The 22500-nt window shown below is 37.8% G+C and overlaps 1 protein-coding gene and 1 long non-coding RNA gene across 3 annotated transcripts in view; both read right to left on the bottom strand.

The window, feature by feature from the left end:
* Window positions 1–13672, bottom strand: part of LOC133623679 (prospero homeobox protein 1-like) — a 150935-nt gene extending 137263 nt beyond the window's left edge. The window contains exons 1-2 of one of the 2 annotated variants that reach the window (XM_072916291.1): window positions 13498–13672; window positions 4999–7004 (exon numbers count right to left, since the gene is read on the bottom strand). In XM_072916291.1, the coding sequence (XP_072772392.1) occupies window positions 4999–6933 (1935 nt within the window). In that variant the 5' untranslated portion in view covers window positions 6934–7004; window positions 13498–13672. Of the gene's footprint in view, window positions 1–4998; window positions 7005–8424; window positions 8876–13497 lie in introns of those variants that run through there. The other variant, XM_061986966.2, reaches the window with a different exon arrangement.
* Window positions 13673–18003: 4331 nt separating this feature from the next.
* Window positions 18004–22500, bottom strand: part of LOC140679850 (uncharacterized) — a 163271-nt gene continuing 158774 nt past the window's right edge. Inside the window, exon 3 of the long non-coding RNA XR_012051187.1 lies at window positions 18004–18227. This is a non-coding gene — a long non-coding RNA (uncharacterized lncRNA). The remainder of the gene's footprint in view (window positions 18228–22500) is intronic.

Genomic DNA, 22500 nt, shown 5'->3' with positions numbered 1-22500 from the left:
ATATAAAAAGACGGTTTGGGTTTCGTTTAACCCTGAAACGCCAAACGTATCGTAAACGATACAGAAGTTTTTGAGCCCTCTAAATCATCAGTTATTATTTTTACATGTCAAAGAGCAATAATTACATATAAAAAGACGGTTTGGTTTTTCGTTTAACCCTGAAATACCTAACGTATCATAAGTGATACAGAAGTTTTTGAGCCCTTTAAATCATCAGTTTCTTTTTTTACATGTCATAGAGCAATAATTACATATAAAAAGACGGTTTGGTTTTCGTTTAACCCTGAAACGCCAAACGTATCGTAAACGATACAGAAGTTTTTGAGCCCTCTAAATCATCAGTTATTATTTTTACATGTCAAAGAGCAATAATTATATATAAAAAGACGGTTTGGTTTTTCGTTTAACCCTGAAAAGCCAAACGTATCGTAAACGATACAGAAGTTTTTGAGCCCTCTAAATCATCAGTTATTATTTTTACATGTCAAAGAGCAATAATTATATATAAAAAGACGGTTTGGTTTTTCGTTTAACCCTGAAACGCCTAACGTATCGTAAACGATACAGAAGTTTTTGAGCCCTCTAAATCATCAGTTATTATTTTTACATGTCAAAGAGCAATAATTATATATAAAAAGACGGTTTGGTTTTTCGTTTAACCCTGAAATACCAAACGTATTGTAAACGATACAGAAGTTTTTGAGCCCTCTAAATCATCAGTTATTATTTCTACATGTCAAAGAGCGATAATTACATATAAAAAGACGGTTTGGTTTTTCGTTTAACCCTGAAACGCCAAACGTATCGTAAACGATACAGAAGTTTCTGAGCCCTCTAAATCATCAGTTATTATTTTTACATGTCAAAGAGCAATAATTATATATAAAAAGACGGTTTGGTTTTTCGTTTAACCCTGAAACGCCTAACGTATCGTAAACGATACAGAAGTTTTTGAGCCCTCTAAATCATCAGTTATTATTTTTACATGTCAAAGAGCAATAATTACATACAAAAAGACGGTTTGGTGTTCGTTTAACCCTGAAACGCCAAACGTATCGTAAACGATACAGACGTTTATGAGCCCTCTAAATCATCAGTTATTATTTTTACATGTCAAAGAGCAATAATTATATATAAAAAGACGGTTTGGTTTTTCGTTTAACCCTGAAACGCCAAACGTATCGTAAACGATACAGAAGTTTTTGAGCCCTCTAAATCATCAGTTATTATTTTTACATGTCAAAGAGCAATAATTATATATAAAAAGACGGTTTGGTTTTTCCCTGCGATGAGGTGGCGACTTGTCCAGGGTGTATCCCGCCTTCCGCCCGATTGTAGCTGAGATAGGCTCCAGCGCCCCCCGCGACCCCAAAGGGAATAAGCGGTAGAAAATGGATGGATGGATGGATGGGTTTGGTTTTTCGTTTAACCCTGAAACGCCTAACGTATCATAAGTGATACAGGCGTTTTTGAGCCCTTTAAATCATCAGTTTCTTTTTTTTACATGTCATAGAGCAATAATTACATATAAAAAGACGGTTTGGTTTTCGTTTAACCCTGAAACGCCAAACGTATCGTAAACGATACAGAAGTTTCTGAGCCCTCTAAATCATCAGTTATTATTTTTACATGTCAAAGAGCGATAATTATATATAAAAAGACGGTTTGGTTTTTCGTTTAACCCTGAAACGCCAAACGTATCGTAAACGATACAGAAGTTTTTGAGCCCTTTAAATCATCCGTTTCTTTTTTACATGTCATAGAGCAATAATTACATATAAAAAGACGGTTTGCTTTTCGTTTAACCCTGAAACGCCAAACGTATCGTAAACGATACAGAAGTTTTTGAGCCCTCTAAATCATCAGTTATTATTTTTACATGTCAAAGAGCAATAATTATATATAAAAAGACGGTTTGGTTTTTCGTTTAACCCTGAAACGCCAAACGTATCGTAAACGATACAGACGTTTTTGAGCCCTCTAAATCATCAGTTATTATTTTTACATGTCAAAGAGCAATAATTATATATAAAAAGACGGTTTGGCTTTCGTTTAACCCTAAAATACCTAACGTATCATAAGTGATACAGACGTTTTTGAGCCCTTTAAATCATCAGTTTCTTTTTTTACATGTCATAGAGCAATAATTACATATAAAAAGACGGTTTGGTTTTCGTTTAACCCTGAAACGCCAAACGTATCGTAAACGATACAGACGTTTTTGAGCCCTCTAAATCATCAGTTATTATTTTTACATGTCAAAGAGCAATAATTATATATAAAAAGACGGTTTGGTTTTCGTTTAACCCTGAAACGCCAAACGTATCGTAAACGATACAGAAGTTTTTGAGCCCTCTAAATCATCAGTTATTATTTTTACATGTCAAGGAGCAATAATTATATATAAAAAGACGGTTTGGTTTTTCGTTTAACCCTGAAACGCCTAACGTATCGTAAACGATACAGAAGTTTTTGAGCCCTCTAAATCATCAGTTATTATTTTTACATGTCAAAGAGCAATAATTACATATAAAAAGACGGTTTGGTTTTTCGTTTAACCCTGAAACGCCTAACGTATCGCAAGTGATACATACATTTTTTTTAACCCTCTACATAAAAAGCCTGACATATCAGATCATACATAACTGGACTCTCACAATATTATTATATTATTATGCATTCGGTCTCCCCTAGAGGGGGGGTTACCCACATATGCGGTCCTCTCCAAGGTTTCTCATAGTCATTCACATCGACGTCCCACTGGGGTGAGTTTTTCCTTGCCCTTATGTGGGCTCTGTACCGAGGATGTCGTTGTGGCTTGTGCAGCCCTTTGAGACACTTGTGATTTAGGGCTATATAAATAAACATTGATTGATTAGGCACAGGGCACCCCGGGGTTAAACTATAAGCGAGGATTGTGTGCCAAGTTCTAGGATGCTATCTACCTCCTTGTTCTTGCAGGACATTCTTTTTTTCCTTTTTTTTTTTTTTTTTCCACAAAAGCAATTGGGGCAGAAAATGTCACGGGGACCTAATCTGTCTGAGTAAGCGATATGAGATAAGAAAGCTTTTTAAAAGCACTCACGCCGGAAGATCGGAAGAAAAGGCCGCGCGGGAGAAGGTAAGGTAAAGGTAAGGGATGTAAAAATAAATACAAGAAGGATGGAGATGGAGATGATGACGGCAGTGGGAGGAGAGAAGTGATTCATCGACAGTTTCTTAGGATGGTTTTACAAAAAAAAAAAAAAACTGGAGCTGGGGAATGCACACCTGTCTCTTTGGAACCCCGTTTCCATATGAGTTGGGAAATTGTGTTGGATGTAAATATAAACGGAATACAATGATTTGCAAATCCTTTTTCAACCCAAAATATTTGATGTTTTTTTTTGGCAAATAATAATTAACTTAGAATTTCATGGCTGGGAAAGGGCATGTTCACCACTGTGTTACATGGCCTTTCCTTTTAACAACACTCAGTAAACGTTTGGGAACTGAGGAGACACATTTTTTGAAGCTTCTCAGGTGGAATTCTTTCCCATTCTTGCTTGATGTACAGCTTAAGTCTAGTACCCGCACTCTTTTACTATGAAGCCACGTTGATGTAACACGTGTCTTGCTAAAATAAGCAGGGGCGTCCATGGTAACGTTGCTTGGATGGCAACATATGTTGCTCCAAAACCTGCATGTACCTTTCAGCATTAATGGTGCCTTCACAGATGTGTAAGTTACCCATGTCTCGGGCACTAATACACCCGCATACCATATTTTTTTGCAATAGCTGGTTGAGAATAATTTTCTTAAACTGTACAACAATTTGCTCACGCATTTGTTGACAAAGTGGTGATCCTTGTTTGTGAATGACTGATTCTGATTCCGGGTGTTGTTGATAAACGGTTTTCGCCTTGCATAGGAGAGTTTTTAACTTGCACTTACAGATGTAGCGACCGACTGTAGTTACTGACAGTGGGTTTCTGAAGTGTTCCTGAGCCCATGTGGTGATATCCTTTACACACCGACGCCGCTTGTTGACGCGGTACAGCCTGAGGGGTCGAAGGTCACGGGCTTAGCTGCTTTACGTGCGGTGATTTCTCCAGATTCTCTGAACCCTTTGATGATATTACGGACCGTAGATGGTTTAAATCCCTAAATTCCTTGCAATAGCTGGTTGAGAAATGTTTTTCTTAAACTGTTCAACAATTTGCTCACGCAATTGTTGACAAAGCGGTGACCCTCGCCCCATCCGTTAAACCGTTCAACAATTTGCTCACGCATTTGTTGACAAAGCGGTGACCCTCGGCCCCATCCTTGTTTGTGAACGACTGATTCTGATTCCGGGTGTTGTTGATAAACGGTTTTTCGCCTCGAATAGGAGAGTTTTAACTTGCACTTACAGATGTAGCGACCGACCGTAGTTACTGACAGTGGGTTTCTGAAGTGGTCCTGAGCCCATGTGGTGATATCCTTTACACGCCGATGCCGCTTGTTGATGCGGTACAGCCTGAGGGATCGATTTCTCCAGATTCTCTGAACCCTTTGATGATATTACGGACCGCAGATGGTGAAATCCCTAAATTCCTTGCAATAGCTGGTTGAGAAAGTGTTTTCTTAAACCGTTCAACAATTTGCTCACGCATTTTTTGACAAAGCGGTGACCCTCGGCCCCGTCCTTGTTTGTGAATGACTGAGCATTTCATGGATTCTACTTTTATACCCAATCATGGCACCCACCTGTTCCCAATTTGCCTGTTCACCTGTAATTAGTGTTTGATGAGCATTCCTCAACTTTATCAGTATTTATTGCCACCTTTCCCAACTTCTTTGTCACGTGTTGTTGGCATCAAATTCTAAAGTTAATGATTATTTGCAACAAAAAAAATATTTATCAGTTTCAACATCAAATATGTCAACTGAATCATTGTATTCCGTTCTAACACAATTTCCCAACTCATACGGAAACGGGGTTTGTACCTTTAACTCACACTCACTTTGAAAGGATACATTGCTGCCCGAGTATGGCGAGATGTCAGACATGTCTTGGAGGTCGCCGCACTCGGACTTGATGAGCGAGAGGGAGAGGGCCTCCGCCGTGCTGCCGGGGTGCGCTGGCGAGCAGGAGCGGTGGTGGTGCCCCAGGTGGTGCCCGGATGCCATCTTGGTCCTCAGGCTGGTGGTCTCCCGGGAAAGGTCCATGGAGTCTGGCGAGGAGCGCTCCTTGCCCAGGTAGCCGCCTGGGGGCGGGCCCAGGGGACTCTGGAAAGGGTAGCCCATGAGAGGCAGGGGGAACGGGTGTCGGAAGGATGGGGGGCTGAAGCCCATGGAGGCGGAAAGTGAAGAGGGGTGAAGGGACGGGTGGTGGTGACCGCCGTGGGCGCCCACAGCGGAGGACTGGTGGTGGTGGTGGTGCTCACTGGGCGTCTTTCTCACGACTAACGGCAGCGCCTCGGTTTGGTCGTTGGCGGCACTTGGAATGCCGGGGATGCCGGTGAAGGAGTCCAGCGGATTAGGAATGATGACGTCGCCAAAGCACTGCAGCCTCTGGTTGGTGGTGTGGAAGTTGGGGTTGTCCCCATTGACCACGGTGGAGAACCTTTCAGGCGGTAAAGAAAGTGGGGGGAAAGCCTGCTGGGGTGTGGGGCGTGGAGGCTTGGCGAACACCTTCACCACGGTGTCCACCACCTGGGTCATCGCCGAGTTAAGTTCCTGCTTCAGTGTTTCTGCCAGCTGTTTGCCTTCCGCGTGCACCGAGGCGCCCGGACCCGCCTGCCCTTTGCTCCGGTTGACTCCGTCCCGCCTTGGCTTCTCTCTTTCCCCCAGCAGAGCCTGCTCTTGAAGCAACGCCCGGGCCCGATCCAGGAAGTGGCCCGGGTCCAAGTCGGACATCTCATTGTCAGAACGCAGGTCGTCTCCGCCGCCGTTGTCGGACCTCACCGGGCTGTCCTCGGACAGGTTTCCTACGTCGTTGTGCTCGGAGTCGTCCGTGGAATCGTAGATCTGAAAGAACTTCTCCTGGAGCTGGCGCAGCTGCTTCTGCATGTCCTCCAGCTGCAGCTTCAGTTGTCTGCGCTCCTCCTGCTTCTGCTCCTTCCTTTGACACACCAGCTGGGTGAAGCTCTGCTGCTGCTGCTGGGGCAGACGCTGCTTGCGCTTATTCTCCCGACTGTTGCCGCCGCCGCACACCTGGGGGCTGCCGGGTGCCTGCCGCTGAGACTGCGGTGGCGGGCACTCCAGATCCATTTCCCGGTCCATGTCGTGGTCGCGCTCGTGCCGAGAGGACGCCGGCAGCACCACGCTCGGGGAGTGGCTCATGCCGCGGATGATGTTCTCCACGCGGGCTCGCTTGGCGCGCAGGTGCTCATCGTTCAGACGCTCCAGGTCAAAGGCCCCCAGGCCGGGGGGCCGGCCGAAAGGGGACAGACATTCCTGAGGGGTGCTTTCTTGGGAGGAATTGCTGCAGGCGTCTTCTTGGTGCGCGTCTGAGCTTGTCGTGGAGAGCCCCGACCCGGGGAAGCTGGTGTCAACTCTTTCGCCTCGATCCGGCCCCCCGCCGTTTTTAGCCAGGTTGTTCTTCAGCAGCTGGGAGATGATAGTCGTGCCAGGGAAGGGCATCATGGCGTCCTCGTACGAGTTGGCCCGCTTCAGTAGCTTCCGCAGCACGTTGGACTTCGACTCGCTGTCGCCGGCTGACACCGCGCCGGACCCCCCGTGCGGCTGCACCACGGAGCACTCCATGGAGTCGGCGTCCGACCCGTGGTGGGAGTGGGCACTCAGGGAGTTCATGGCACTAAAAATGGCTGCTTTGGCGCGGGCAATGTTATCAGTGGTTGCTGTCGCTGCGGCGGAGACGGCGCTGCCCACGGTCCTCTTCACACCGATGTCCACACGTCTTCGCTTGGTCTGTCTGTTCAGGAGGGAGTCGCTGTCATGGTCCGGCATCACGGGCTGCTGCTATTGGGCCATCTCCCACAAAAGCAGTCCGTCCCTCGGATCAGAGACTCTGAATAAACCTGCGCAAGGGAAGGGATCAAATAAATTAAGAGTGAGGGACAACTAAGAAAAACCAGGAGACATAAAGTACACACTGATAGCGACCAGGCGCGTCCCCCCCCCTTTCGCCCATTTGATAGTGAAATAGACCAATGACGGTGGATTATGGGGGAATGGGAATTAGGCCTTCGCCTGGACATTCCGAGGGCAAAGTCCTACATTTTTTATCCTGTCCCCCGTTACACGGCGCGTGACACTGAACCAGTTCCCACGCGACACAAAGCAGCATAAAATTATGATAATGACTTAAGTACTTTGTCCTCATTTCCATGTTTGCGCGCGCTATTAATTGGACGGACCAGCTTCCTTTCGAACATTATTCGGTATACCTTCCACAAACTATTCTAGTCTGTGTGAATCAATAAGGCGACAATGAAGAGAAAAAAAAGCAAAAAAAAAAAAAAAGGCCGATTTGATTTTGGTCGCCAGCCTTGAGCGTCTTTTAGTTATTGTTTCATTTCGTCTTTTCATCTGGCAAGGGCACTTAATTCTGCTTAAATGAATAGGTCGCACGGGTCAAACCGCAGCAAGGAGCGACTTAAAGCACTAAAAAAAAAAAAAAAAAAAAAGGCGCTCAATGACAGGAAAAAAATCTATTTAACTAAATAGAAATAATGCAATTTTTAAGTGTTTTAAAAAAATAAAAAATACATTGTTTTAATACACTCACATTCATTTGACTTGAGTAAAAAATAGAGTTTTAACCTAACATAAATGATACACAAAATTTCTGACAGAAAGACACAACATTAATAACCGACAAAAGCGCACAATAAACAACATATTTTCCAGACGGGAGAAAGGGGTTAAGTGAAGCGACCCCCCCCCCCCTCCCTATTGAAAAATAGAGTACTTTTTTTTGCAAAGTAAAGCTTTGGATTTTGTCCCAGCATGCACTTCTTTGACATTAGTATTAAAACAGCTCAGACAGGAGATATAGAGAAGGAGACACACACACACACAAAAAAAAACAAAAAAAAAACTTGATCACCACCAGGAGCTTTTAAACAATGAGCTGGAAATAGTCACCGTGCACTACTAGCACCTGTCTTTTGGGACCTAGCACCTGTCTCTGCGCACGCACACACACACACACACACATCAAACTTTCTATTACAAAAAGCTTCAGATTAGATTAAAACAAACTTTGATATATAGGAAAATATTATTGACAACACAACTTACATGCAACTTTGCAAAAAACGAAACAAGTTTACCAAAATAAAAGCACCAAAGCAATAAAAAAAAAAAGTTGATTCATGCCTAACGCGGATTATTTTAACTGTTAACGTTCGTTTTATTTATTTATTTATTTTTTTTTTAAGTTTTTTTTCTGACCGCCCACCGCGCACATGCAGAGGGGAGGTATCGCTCACTTACCCCGCAGTTGATGCTGATGACGAGAAGAGGAAGGAGGACGACGAGGTGATCCACTTTTTAAATTATAAAAAAAAGAAAAGAAAAAAAAAAAATAGATCGCCGTCTTGGATAAATCTGGAATTTAAAAAATAAATTAAAAAAAAAAACGCCTGGAAGATGCGATTTTTTTATTTATTTTTTTTTTTTTTACGCACCGGCTGTCTTCATCTACCGCCAAGCGGGAAGCACAAAGAGTGAGCGAGCTCCGGAGAACATGAGCGAGAGGGAGAGAGAGGGAGAGAGAGAGAGAGGGAGAAGAGCGATGGATGCAGTGGCGCGCTCCTCCCCGGCCGCTACAAGAGATCCCACTTGAAGACGCGGCTGAAGGAAGCAGGAAGACGCCAGCGCGTCACGGCCGACGGACGCGTGATGTAACCGTGGCAGCGCACCAATAAGAGCGGCGGCGGCGGCCCACCCCCCCTCCTCCACCTCCTCCTCCACCTCCACCCCCATCATGCCTTCCAGCGTGCAGGACATCCACGCACTGAACTTGAGCCGCGGGACCACTGTGGGACCCCCACCACCTCTTTTCCTCACACCCCCGCCCTACAGAAAAAAAAATTCAAACCATTTTCTTCCGTCACAGTAAGAATCATGCACTTTTTTTTTTTTAATATTGATTTAACACTCATTTTTATTTCGATGTTTTTGCTTGTTCGTTCGTGTTTATACCGCTGCTTCAAAAATGTGGAATTATCTCGAGCCATGTGCGCGTCGATGTATTCGAATAAGAAATGAACGCGTTTATCTGAAGCCGTGAACGCACCACATTTCAGTTATTATTTTTTATTAGCGTCATTTTCGCTTTTAGCTCCAAAATGGAACAACCATATTAAATGTATGATTTTTTGCATGTCGATATTAACAACAGGTGGAATTCCTATTGGTGTTATTGCACCATTTAAAATATAATTTTGTAACGGACTTATTATTAGTATTTAAAAAAAAGAGTCATTCACATTTTGCGAAAACAACCCTATTTTTTAAAATAAAATATTGTGTATGTGTGTATATATATATATATATATATATATATATATATGTATATACATGCATATGCATGGATATATACATATATATAGATACATATCTTCTTTTTTATCTTTTTTTACTATTTATATTACTAAATTATTGTATATATACATATATATATAGATAAATATCTTCTTTTTTATCTTTTTTTATTACTAAATTATTGTATATATACATATATAGATAAATATCTTCTTATTTTACTATTTATATTACTAAATTATTGTATATATACATATATATATAGATAAATATCTTCTTTTTTATCTTATCTTATCTTATATACATATATATAGATAAATATCTTCTTATTTTACTATTTATATTACTAAATTATTGTATATATACATATATATATAGATAAATATCTTCTTTTTTATCTTTTTTTATTACTAAATTATTGTATATATACATATATATAGATAAATGATAAATAAATGATAATTGATATCATTTATTTATATATATAGATAAATATCTTCTTTTTTACTATTTATATTACTACATTATTGTATATATACATATATATAGATAAATATCTTCCTTTTTTTTTTACTATTTATATTACTAAATTATTGTGTATGCCACCTTAGGGGATCTGCTCCAATTTCGTTGTTCTTTGTTCACTGTAATAATGACAATAAAAGTCGATTCTATTCTATTCTATTACCAAGTCAGCAAGCACACTTTATTTTTCCTCTCTCTGGCGCAGTCCCTAAAAACCGGCCTGCGTCATTCCCGGTTCTTCCCATCCTCTCCCTCGGGTGCACTTTTTGGAACAAAACGAAAAATTAAAGCTGGGTTTTTTTTTTTTGTTATTTAAAAAAAAAAAAAAAAAAAAAAAAAGAAAGAAAAAAAGTTGGTGTTTTTTAACTCGACCTACAGGTGGATTTATTTTTAAAAAGTTATTATGGGCCGCAGCTGATGAAATGTGAATTGAAGGGACTGACATATTTATTAGAAATTGGCCCAACAGTAAAAGAAAAAAAAAAGAAAAAAAGAGGGCAGGCCGCGGGAAACAATATTGCTCCCAGAGGAATACGCTGCCATTTTATTCCATCATTCATATTAAACATTACCTTATTCGATCCCTGCTTTTTTTTTTATGCATAACATTGTTGACATTATTTGTCCCATTTTTTTTTTCATCCTCTAGACTATTGTATTAGCGGAGTGTGCGCGCGCATGCGTGTGCTTAAAAGCTGTTTTGTTCCGGAGAGGTCTTTGGGTCCCAGAATGAAAAGGTTCGGGGAGGATGATGAGGACGAAGAGTAGGCGTCTGAGTCCTTATTGGACGACGTGTCCACCACTTCATTTTTTATTTATTTTTTTTTTTTTTTAAACACCACAAAAATCCTACACTAAAGCCCCGCAACGTGAAATCTACAATCCAACACAAGAGCTGCAGAATAAACCAACAAAATATTACCTACATTAATAATAATATTTTATGACGGTGGCAATCCAAAAAAAAAAATGATTGTGCACTTTAACAAGGGTGTTAAAACAAATAAAGTAACAATTTGCGCACAATGTTATTTCTTGGCAGTGGGAGCTGGCAGAGTGGACGTGGGCCTCCGTGACCCACATCCAGTGTTTTTTTTCTTTTCTTTTTTTTTCTAGGCTATACAACTATAGTGGTGATTATGGCGTGCGTGTTTTATGCGCTCATTCAAATATGCCTTATTTGCATGCTCCTGTTGGAGAAACCAACACATGAGCGCATATTAGAACAGTTACGGTAAAAAAAAAAAAAAAAAAAAAAAAAAAAACTTCAATTAATGTTTTTTTTTTAAATTAAAGATGCGCATTTTATTTCTAACCATTAAAAAAAAAAAACAGGGAAGTATTAGTAATATTAGAAAAAAATATATTTAAAAGGAGAAATGTTTGAGTGGAATTCTGCGGGGGCGCGCTCCAGTGTGTGCTTTTTTTTTTTTTTTTTTCCCGCGCGTACACGTCGCCTCCAGCGCACGTGCCAGGTTTACGCGGCCGGAAGTATAAGACTGCATGACGTCATTGGAAAAAAACCCAAAAAAAAACAAGAGCGGGTGTCAGTGACTTAGTCAAAGTCAAACACCCCCCTCGGCGTCTCCTGTGCGTGTTTTTTTTATCTCTCTCTTTATCTCTCACACGGGAGGGACGTGCGCATGCGTGGTGTTGGGGGGGGGACAAAGTTTGCTCAAGGATGACCTCTCACCTGTCAACAGGACTTTACACAAATTGTTATTCAACTGTATTGCTCTCATTGAATCCACACATTTAACTAGAATGTTCTAATTGTGTGCAAAATGATGAAAAGCGGGAATGACCACCAAAATAGTACACGTCGCCGTCCTGGCTGCTCAGCAGGGCCGGCCCGTGGCATAGGCCGTATAGGCAAATGCTAAGGGCGCCGTCCATCAGGGGGGGCGCCACGCCAGTGCCACAAATGTTGGAGAAAAAAAAAAAAAAAAAAAAGTTGGTACTATTATGTGCGCCCCCTCCCTTCCCGTATCATGACTCTTTGTGGACGTCACCACATCAAAAAAATCAACACGAGATGTCAAAACGGCCAAAACTGTCAGGTGCTCAGGGAAGGAAAAAAGAGAAAAGAAGAGGAGGAGAAAACTGTTTTAACGTCGGGTTAATATTGTGGAGGGGGCAATAATAATGTAACGTTAGGTAATTACAGTACTCCCACCTTACATTCCTCAGGGACATTTGTATTAGATCTTTTAAGCAGGTGTTTTTTGTTTACATTGTTATTTGCCTTCTGGTTAGCTAATGTTTGCCCTGCAGGTAATAGTCACTTTTCCACCCCTTTATATATTAGGTATAGTTGGAGAAAAAGAAAAAAAAAAAAGTTGGTACTATTATGTGCGCCCCCTCCCTTCCCGTATCATGACTCTTTGTGGACGTCACCACATCAAAAAATCAACACGAGATGTCAAAACGGCCAAAACTGTCAGGTGCTCAGGGAAGAAAAAAGAGAAAAGAAGAGGAGGAGAAACTGTTTTAACGTCGGGTTAATATTGTGGAGGGGGCAATAATAATGTAACGTTAGGTAATTACAGTACTCCTACCTTACATTCCTCAGGGACATTTGTATTAGATCTTTTAAGCAGGTGTTTTTTGTTTACATTGTTATTTGCCTTCTGGTTAGCTAATGTTTGCCCTGCAGGTAATAGTCACTTTTCCACCCCTTTATATATTAGGTATAGTTGGAGAAAAAAAAGAAAAAAAAAGTTGGTACTATTATGTGCGCCCCCTCCCTTCCCGTATCATGACTCTTTGTGGACGTCACCACATCAAAAAAATCAACACAAGATGTCAAAACGGCCAAAACTGTCAGGTGCTCAGGGAAGGAAAAAAGAGAAAAGAAGAGGAGGAGAAAACTGTTTTAACGTCGGGTTAATATTGTGGAGGGGGCAATAATAATGTAACTTTAGGTAATTACAGTACTCCCACCTTACATTCCTCAGGGACATTTGTATTAGATCTTTTAAGCAGGTGTTTTTTGTTTACATTGTTATTGCCTTCTGGTTAGCTAATGTTTGCCCTGCAGGTAATAGTCACTTTTCCACCCCTTTATATATTAGGTATAGTTGTAAGTAAAAAAAAAAAAAAAGGTCAAAGACAAAGCTATTCGGTTTCTTGTGAGTATATACACTTCACTGCCGATGTGGGGGGGGGCGCCACCTAAAATCTTGCCTATGGCGCCAGATTGGTTGAAATAACAACCAATACGACGTCTTTTTACACTTGAATGGAATGTTCAAATGTGACTTAAAGCCTCCTCTGTACAGGTGCAGTTTTTGACCCCGGAACGGACTATTTTTTACATTCATTATAGAATGTTGTCATCCCAAATGTGCTTTAAACGAGGCACAACTCATGTTCAATGGCTCAGACGACGGCGCTGTGAGGAGACAATTACAATCAGGCGCTGAGTATCCATACATTAAAGCACCTCTCCTCCCCGCGTACGTTGTAGTGCTCTGCCTGCAACACATGGCGTACCTGTTGGCACCCTCTTGTCCGGCCCGTGCGGCGCTGGTGACCTCTGACCTCCCCCGACACCGTCCCCGGCTGTCTGTGCTCGTGCGCGGCCTTTCGCTCGTGACCTGTCGTGACCCCTCGCTGACCTTTTCAGTCAAGGGGCGGGGGCGCTATAAGGGGAGGTCAGGGGGAGGGCAGAGCTATCGTCCAATAGGCTTGCGTGTTGAGTCTGCAATCACAAGACATGTATGGGATTATTAGATGCAATTATAGACATAATTAGTGGTAGAAATACAATCCTTGAATGATAGAGTATATCAAATGCCTTATAGCAGTGGTCCCCAACCACCGGGCCACGGCCCGGTACCGGTCCGTGGATCGATTGGTACCGGGCCGCACAAGAAATTTAAAGATACACTTACAATTAGTGCACCAACCCAAAAAACCTCCCTCCTCATTCACACAAAAGGGTTGTTTCTTTCTGTTATTAATATTGTGGTTCCTACATTATATATCAATATATATCAATACAGTCTGCAGGGATACAGTCCGTAAGCACACATGATTGTATTTTTTTATGACAAAAAACCCCCCAAAAAAACAAAAAAACATTACGAGCGTTGACCGGTCCGCAGTTACAAAAAGGTTGTGGACCACTGCCTTATAGGACAGTTAAGAATGTTACACTGGGGGAGATAGTTTGACACTGGAACAGATTCTGAAAAAAAAAGAAGTATTTTTGGCTTGTTTGAAAAATATTTTAGCACATGATTGGGGGGAAAAAAATGACGTATTTTTAGCTTGTTTGAAAAATATTTTAGGACAATATTGGGGAAAAATTAGGTATTTTTGGCTAGTTTGAAAAATATTTTATGACAATATTGGGGGGGAAAATGACATATTTTTGGCTTGTTTGAAAAATATTTTAGGACAATATTGGGGAAAAAAATGGCTTGGCTTGTTTGAAAAATATTTTAGGATTGCTTGGCTTCTTTAAAAAATATTTTAGAACAATATTGGGGAAAAATTACATATTTTTGGCTTGTTTGAAAAATATTTTAGGACAATATTGGGGAAAAAATTATATATTTGTGGCTTGTTAGAAAAATAATTGGAGGGGGGGAATGATGTATTTTTGGCTTATTTATAAATATTTTAGGATAATATTGGGAAACAATTACAAATTTTTGGCTTGTTAGAAAAAAATTTGGGGGGGAAAAATGACGTATTTTTGGCTTGTTTGAAAAATATTAGGGGGAAAAAATTACGTATTTTTGGCTTGTTTGAAAAATATTTTAGGACAATATTGGGAAAAATGACGTATTTTTGGCTTGTTAGAAAAAAAAATTGGGGGAAAAAATGACGTATTTTTGGCTTGTTTGAAAATATTTTAGAACAAAATTGGGGAAAAATGACAAATTTTTGGCTTGTTTGAAAAATATTTTAGGACAATATTGGGGAAAAAATTATGTATTTTTGGCTTGTTAGAAAAATATTTTAGGACAATATTGGGGAAAAAATTATGTATCTTTGGCTTGTTAGAAAAATAATTGGGGGGGGGATGACGTATTTTTGGCTTGTTTGAAAATATTTTAAAACAAAATTGGGGAAAAATTACGTATTTTTGGCTTGTTTGAAAAATATTTTAGGACAATATTGGGGAAAAATGACGTATTTTTGGCTTGTTAGAAAAAAATTTGGGGGAAAAAATGACGTATTTTTGGCTTGTTAGAAAAACATTTTGGGGAAAAAATGACGTATTTTTGGCTTGTTTGAAAATATTTTAGAACAAAATTGGGGAAAAATTACGTATTTTTGGCTTGTTTGACAAATATTTTAGGACAATATTGGGGAAGAAATGATGTATTTTTGGCTTGTTAGAAAAATATTTTAGGACAATATGGGGGAAAAATTATGTATTTTTGGCTTGTTAGAAAAATAATTGGGGGGAGGGGGGAAATTACGTATTTTTGGCTTATTTGAAAATATTTTAGGGTAATATTGGGAAACAATTACATATTTTTGGCTTGTTAGAAAAAAAATTTGGGGAAAAAATGACGTATTTTCGGCTTGTTTGAAAATATTTTAGAACAAAATTGGGGAAAAATGACAAATTTTTGGCTTGTTTGAAATATATTTTAGGACAATATTGGGGAAAAATTATGTATTTTTGGCTTGTTAGAAAAATATTTTAGGACAATATTGGGGAGAAAATTATGTATTTTTGGCTTGTTAGAAAAATAATTGGGGCGGGGGGAATGATGTATTTTTGGCTTGTTTGAAAATATTTTAGAACAAAATTGGGGAAAAATGACGTATTTTTGGCTTGTTTGAAAAATATTTTAGGACAATATTGGGGAAAAAATTATGTATTTTTGGCTTGTTAGAAAAATATTTGAGGACAATATTGGGGAGAAAATTATGTATTTTTGGCTTGTTAGAAAAATAATTGGGGCGGGGGGAATGACGTATTTTTGGCTTGTTTGAAAATATTTTAGAACAAAATTGGGGAAAAATGACGTATTTTTGGCTTGTTTGAAAAATATTTTAGGACAATATTGGGAAAAAATGACGTATTTTTGGCTTGTTTAGAAAAAAATTGGGGGGAACAAAATTACGTATTTTTGGCTTGTTTGAAAATATTTTAGGACAATATTGGGGAAAAAATTATGTATTTTTGGCTTGTTTGAAAAATATTTTAGGACAATATTGCGAAATTATTTCTGTATTTTTGGCTTGTTTGAAAAATATTTTAGGACAATATTCGGAACAAATAACGTATTTTTGGCTTGTTTAGAAAAAAATTGGGGGGAACAAAATTACGTATTTTTGGCTTGTTTGAAAATATTTTAGGACAATATTGGGGAAGAAATTATGTATTTTTGGCTTGTTTGAAAAATATTTTCGGACAATATTGGGGGGGAAAATGCCGTATTTTTGGCTTGTTTGAAAAATATTTTAGGACAATATTGCGAATTATTTCTGTATTTTTGGCTTGTTTGAAAAATATTTTAGGACAATATTGTGATTTTTTTTTTTTTTTTTGGCTTGTTTGAAAAATATTTTAGGACAAAATTGTGAACAAATAACGTATTTTTAGCTTGTTTGAAAAATATTTTAGAATGATATTGGGGGGAAAAATTACGTATTTTTGGCTTGTTTGAAAAATATTTTAGGACAATATTGGGGGAAAAAATCTTACTTTTGGCTCGTATGAAAAATATTTTAGTATAATATTGGAGGAAAATGGCATATTTTTAGCTTGTTTGAAAAATAATTGAGTAAAAAAAATGACGTATTTTTGGCTTGTTTGAAAAATATTTTAGGACAATATTGGGGGAAAAAATTACGTATTTTTGGCTAGTTGGAAAAATAATTTAGGACAATATTGGGAAAAAAATTACATATATTTGAAAAATATTTTAAGACAATATTGGGGGGAAAATGACATATTTTTGGCTTGTTTGGAAATATTTTAGGACAATATTGGGAGGAAAAAATTACATATTTTTGGCTTGTTTGAAAAATATTTTAGGACAATATTGGGGAAAAAATTACCTATTTTTGGCTTGTTTGAAAAATATTTTTGGACAATATTGGGGGAAAAAATTACATATTTTTGGCTTGTTTGAAAAATATTTTAGGACAATATTGGGGGGAAAAAATTACGTATTTTTGGGCTTGTTTGAAAAATAATTAGAAAAAAAAAAAGATGTATTTTTGGCTTATTTGAAAAATATTGTAGGACAATATTTGCTGCAAAAATATTTGTCTACCAAGTTGAGAACCGAACGCGGGGGGCCAGAATGGTGTCAATCTCAGGTCGGATTTGGTCCCCAGTCCGCAAGTTGAAAAACCCCGCACTCGATCGTTCTAAAAAAAACCCAAAGAAAACAACTAACTACTAACTACTAACTACTGGTTTACCGTTCGACTGCCTTATTTTTGTTTTTGTCTGATGGAACTAATCACAGCAGACTTCCCGACGTTTTCAAATACGGAATAAGCAGACGTTGAAGCCCAAAAGGGACAATCGGTAGAAAATGGATGGATGGACACACATTAAATGCAGTTTTTCTTTATGATATGTATTTTATATTGTCAGTTAAGTTAGAATAGGTGGACATTTATTCCCCTTTTATCATCTTGTTATGACTGATCTGTATGAAATCTGCCTAGCAACAAGTGTCCAAGTAAGGAATGAATCGCATGGCCTCATTTAAAACCGTGCTGTGTGTCGTCCCGCTAATTATTTTCCACATAAAAACACACACAGTGGACCCCCGGCACGTTCAAAGACTTCCCCCTGTGGACAGACGCGTCTGCCAGCGCCGCTATAAATCACGCTGATGTTGGCGCTGAGGGCAAGGCGCACCTTGTCCACTCCTGGGCTGAATAAACCATAACATCCTGCCTCTCGTGCCGCCCGCTGCCCCCGAAGCGCGACCCAAGAGGAGACCACCGCCATCAAACCCCCCTCACACCTCCCTCCCTTCCTCCCTCGCCCCGTCCCCTCCTTGTCCCCTTGCGGCCGTCGCGTTAGCTTTAGCACCCTTAGCCGAAGACCGCTTGTTTCCATCGGATGACTTCCTGTTGTGAGGACGGGATGAGAAGAGAGAGAAGAGCAAAATCAGCAGGAAGCGAGCGTTTCACCGCCGCCCTCTTCCCGGCGTGTGCCGTGACGGGGGGTCCGCGGGCTCCTTCCCTCACCTCAGGGTGTGTGCTCCGTCCGTGCAGTCTTTCCTCCCATTCTGGAAAAGAAAGGATTTTTTTTTTTTTAACTACCTGAACACCCGGCCTCATTATGGAGCATCAGCACCGGGCGGAGACATTAAAAAGAAAGTGAACAAAGAAGAAAGAATGTGCAAAGTGACGAGGTTATCTGCTAATTGTTTCCCTTCATTTTTACGGCTTCACCGGGAGAAGCTGAGCAAACAAAGCGGCCCAGCGGTCGGCTCTTGGCACTCCACTTGGAGCTCTTATTATAGACTACAGCATCACAATCCACGTGTGTGTGTGTGTGTGTGTGTGTGTGTGTGTGTGTGTGTGTGTGTGTGTGTGTGAGTGTGTGTTTATATAATTCCAAGTACAGTGGAACCTCTGAAATCATACAACTATCAAAGTTTTAACAAAAGAAGTTGTCTTATTTTAACATACATTATTTGGTTTGACCTTTTAGGCCAGGCCTGGGCTATTATTTTGCCTCGGGGAGCCACATTTAGACAAAAAAATATTTTCGGACACTATTGGGGGAAAAATAACGTATTTTTGGCTTGTTTGAAAAATATTTTCGGACAATATTGGGGGAAAAATAAAATGTTTGGTTTGTTTGAAAAATATTTTAAGGCAATATCGGGGGGGAAAAAATTACGTATTTTTGGGCTTGTTTGAAAAATAATTAGAAAAAAAAAAAGACGTATTTTTGGCTTGTTTGAAAAATATTTTAGGACAATATTAGGGAAAAAAAAGAAATTTTTGGTTTGTTTGAAAAAGATTTTAGGACAATATTGGGGGAACAATTACATATTTTTAGCTTGTTTGAAAAAGAAAAAAATGACGTATTTTTGGGCTTGTTTGAAAAATAATTAGAAATTTTTATTTTTTATTTTTGGCTTGTTTGAAAAATATTTTAGGACAATATTGGGGGGAAAAATGACATATTTTTGGCTTGTCTGAAAAATATTTGTGGACAATATTGGGGGAAAATAACATACTTTTGGCTTGTTTGAAAAATATTTTAAGACAATATTGGGGGGGGAATGACGTATTTTTGGGCTTGTTTGAAAAATAATTAGAAAAAAAAAAAGACGTATTTTTGGCTTGTTTGAAAAATATTTTAGGACAATATTAGGGAAAAAAAGAAATTTTTGGTTTATTTGAAAAAGATTTTAGGACAATATTGGGGGGAAAAATGACATATTTTTGGGCTTGTTTGAAAAATAATTAGAAATTTTTATTTTTTATTTTTGGCTTGTTTGAAAAATATTTTAGGACAATATTGGGGGGGAAAATGACATATTTTTGGCTTGTCTGAAAAATATTTTAGGACAATATTGGGGGGAAAAAAAACATATGTTTGGCTTGTTTAAAAAATATTTTAGGACAATATTGGGGGGGGAAATTATGTATTTTTGGGCTTGTTTGAAAAATAATTTTAAAAAAAAGACGAATATTTGGCTTGTCTGAAAAATATTTTAGTACAATATTGGGAAAAAACTAACATATTTTTGGCTTGTTTGAAAAATATTTTAAAACAATATTGGGGGGGGAAATTATGTATTTTTGGCTTGTTTGAAAAATATTTGAGGACAATATTGGGGGAAAAATTACGTATTTTTGGCTTGTTTGAAAACTCTTTTAGGACAACATTGGGGGGAAAAATGACGTATTTTTGGGCTTGTTTGAAAAATAATTAGAAAAAAAAAAGACGTATTTTTGGCTTGTTTGAAAAATATTTTAGGACAATATTAAGGAAAAAAATATATTTTTGGTTTGTTTGAAAAAGATTTTAGGACAATATTGGGGGAAAAATGAAATTTTTAGCTTGTTTGAAAAATATTTTAGGACAATATTGGGGGGCGAAAATGACGTATTTTTAGCTTGTTTGAAAAATATTTTAGGACAATATTGGGGAAAAAATTACGTATTTTTGGCTTGTTTGAAAAATATCTTAGGACAATATTGGGGGAAAAATTACATATTTTTGAGTTGTTTGAAAAATATTTTAGGACAATATTGGGGAAAAAATACATTTTTGGTTTGTTTGAAAAATATTTTAGGACAATATTGGGGTAAAATGACGTATTTTTGGGCTTGTTTGAAAAATAATTAGAAAAAAAAAAAGACGTATTTTTGGCTTGTTTGAAAAATATTTTAGGACAATATTAGGGAAAAAATACATTTTTGGTTTGTTTGAAAAAGATTTTAGGACAATATTGGGGGGAAAATGACGTATTTTTGGCTTGTCTGAAAAATATTTTAGGACAATATTGGGGAAAAAATGACGTATTTTTGGCTTGTTTGAAAAATATCTTAGGACAATATTGGGGGAAAAATTACATATTTTTGAGTTGTTTGAAAAATATTTTAGGACAATATTGGGGAAAAAATACATTTTTGGTTTGTTTGAAAAATATTTTAGGACAATATTGGGGGAAAAATAACATATTTTTGGCTTGTTTAAAAAATATTTTAGGACAATATTGGGGGGGGAAATTATGTATTTTTGGGCTTGTTTGAAAAATAATTAAAAAAAAAAAGACGAATATTTGGCTTGTCTGAAAAATATTTTAGTACAATATTGGGAAAAAACTAACATATTTTTGGCTTGTTTGAAAAATATTTTAGGACAATATTGGGGGGGGAAAATTATGTATTTTTGGCTTGTTTGAAAAATATTTTAGGACAATATTGGGGGAAAAAATGACGTATTTTTGGCTTGTGTGAAAAATATTTTTAGGACAATATGGGGGTGGGGGAAATGACGTATTTTTGTCCTGTTTGAAAAATATTCTAGGACAATATTGGGGGAAAAAAATGATGTATTTTTGGCTTGTTTGAAAAAGATTTTAGGACAATATTGGGGCGAAAATGACGTATTTTTAGCTTGTTTGAAAAATAATTAGAATTTTTTATTTTTTATTTTTAGCTAGTTTGAAAAATATTTTAGGGCAATATTGGGGGGGAAAATGACGTATTTTTGGCTTGTCTGAAAAATATTTTAGGACAATATTGGGGGAAAAAATGACGTATTTTTTGCTTGTCTGAAAAATATTTTAGGACAATATTGGGGGAAAAATGACAAATTTTTGGCTTGTTGGAAAAATATTTTAGGACAATATTGGGGAAAAAATGAAATTTTTGGTTTGTTTGAAAAATATTTTAGGACAATATCGGGGGGGAAAAAATGACGTATTTTTGGGCTTGTTTGAAAAATAATTAGAAAAAAAAAAAAAGACGTATTTTTGGCTTGTTTGAAAAAGATTTTAGGACAATATTGGGGCGAAAATGACGTATTTTTAGCTTGTTTGAAAAATAATTAGAATTTTTTATTTTTTATTTTTAGCTAGTTTGAAAAATATTTTAGGGCAATATTGGGGGGAAAATGACGTATTTTTGGCTTGTCTGAAAAATATTTTAGGACAATATTGGGGGGGAAAAATTACGTATTTTTGGTTTGTTTGAAAAATATTTTAGGACAATATTGGGGGGAAAATTATGTATTTTTGGCTTGTTTGAAAAATATTTTAAGACAATATCGGGGGGGGAAAAATGACGTATTTTTGGGCTTGTTTGAAAAATAATTAGAAAAAAAAAAAAGACGTATTTTTGGCTTGTTTGAAAAAGATTTTAGGACAATATTGGGGCGAAAATGACTTTAGCTTGTTTGAAAAATAATTAGAATTTTTTATTTTTTATTTTTAGCTAGTTTGAAAAATATTTTAGGGCAATATTGGGGGGAAAATGACGTATTTTTGGCTTGTCTGAAAAATATTTTAGGACAATATTGGGGAAAAAATGACGTATTTTTGGCTTGTTTGAAAAATATCTTAGGACAATATTGGGGGAAAAATTACATATTTTTGAGTTGTTTGAAAAATATTTTAGGACAATATTGGGGGAAAAATACATTTTTGGTTTGTTTGAAAAATATTTTAGGACAATATTGGGGTAAAAATAACATATTTTTGGCTTGTTTAAAAAATATTTTAGGACAATATTGGGGGGGGGAAATTATGTATTTTTGGGCTTGTTTGAAAAATAATTAAAAAAAAAAAGACGAATATTTGGCTTGTCTGAAAAATATTTTAGTACAATATTGGGAAAAAACTAACATATTTTTGGCTTGTTTGAAAAATATTTTAGGACAATATTGGGGGGGAAAAATTACGTATTTTTGGCTTGTTTGAAAAATATTTTAGGACAATATTGGGGGAAAAATGACGTATTTTTGGCTTGTGTGAAAAATATTTTTAGGACAATATGGGGGTGGGGGAAATGACGTATTTTTGTCCTGTTTGAAAA

This window comes from Nerophis lumbriciformis, linkage group LG26 (assembly GCF_033978685.3).
Source record: "Nerophis lumbriciformis linkage group LG26, RoL_Nlum_v2.1, whole genome shotgun sequence".
NCBI classification, from domain to species: domain Eukaryota; kingdom Metazoa; phylum Chordata; class Actinopteri; order Syngnathiformes; family Syngnathidae; genus Nerophis; species Nerophis lumbriciformis.
The sequence above is the reverse complement of the archived record's forward strand: the minus strand, read 5'-3'. Positions and strand labels throughout refer to the sequence as shown.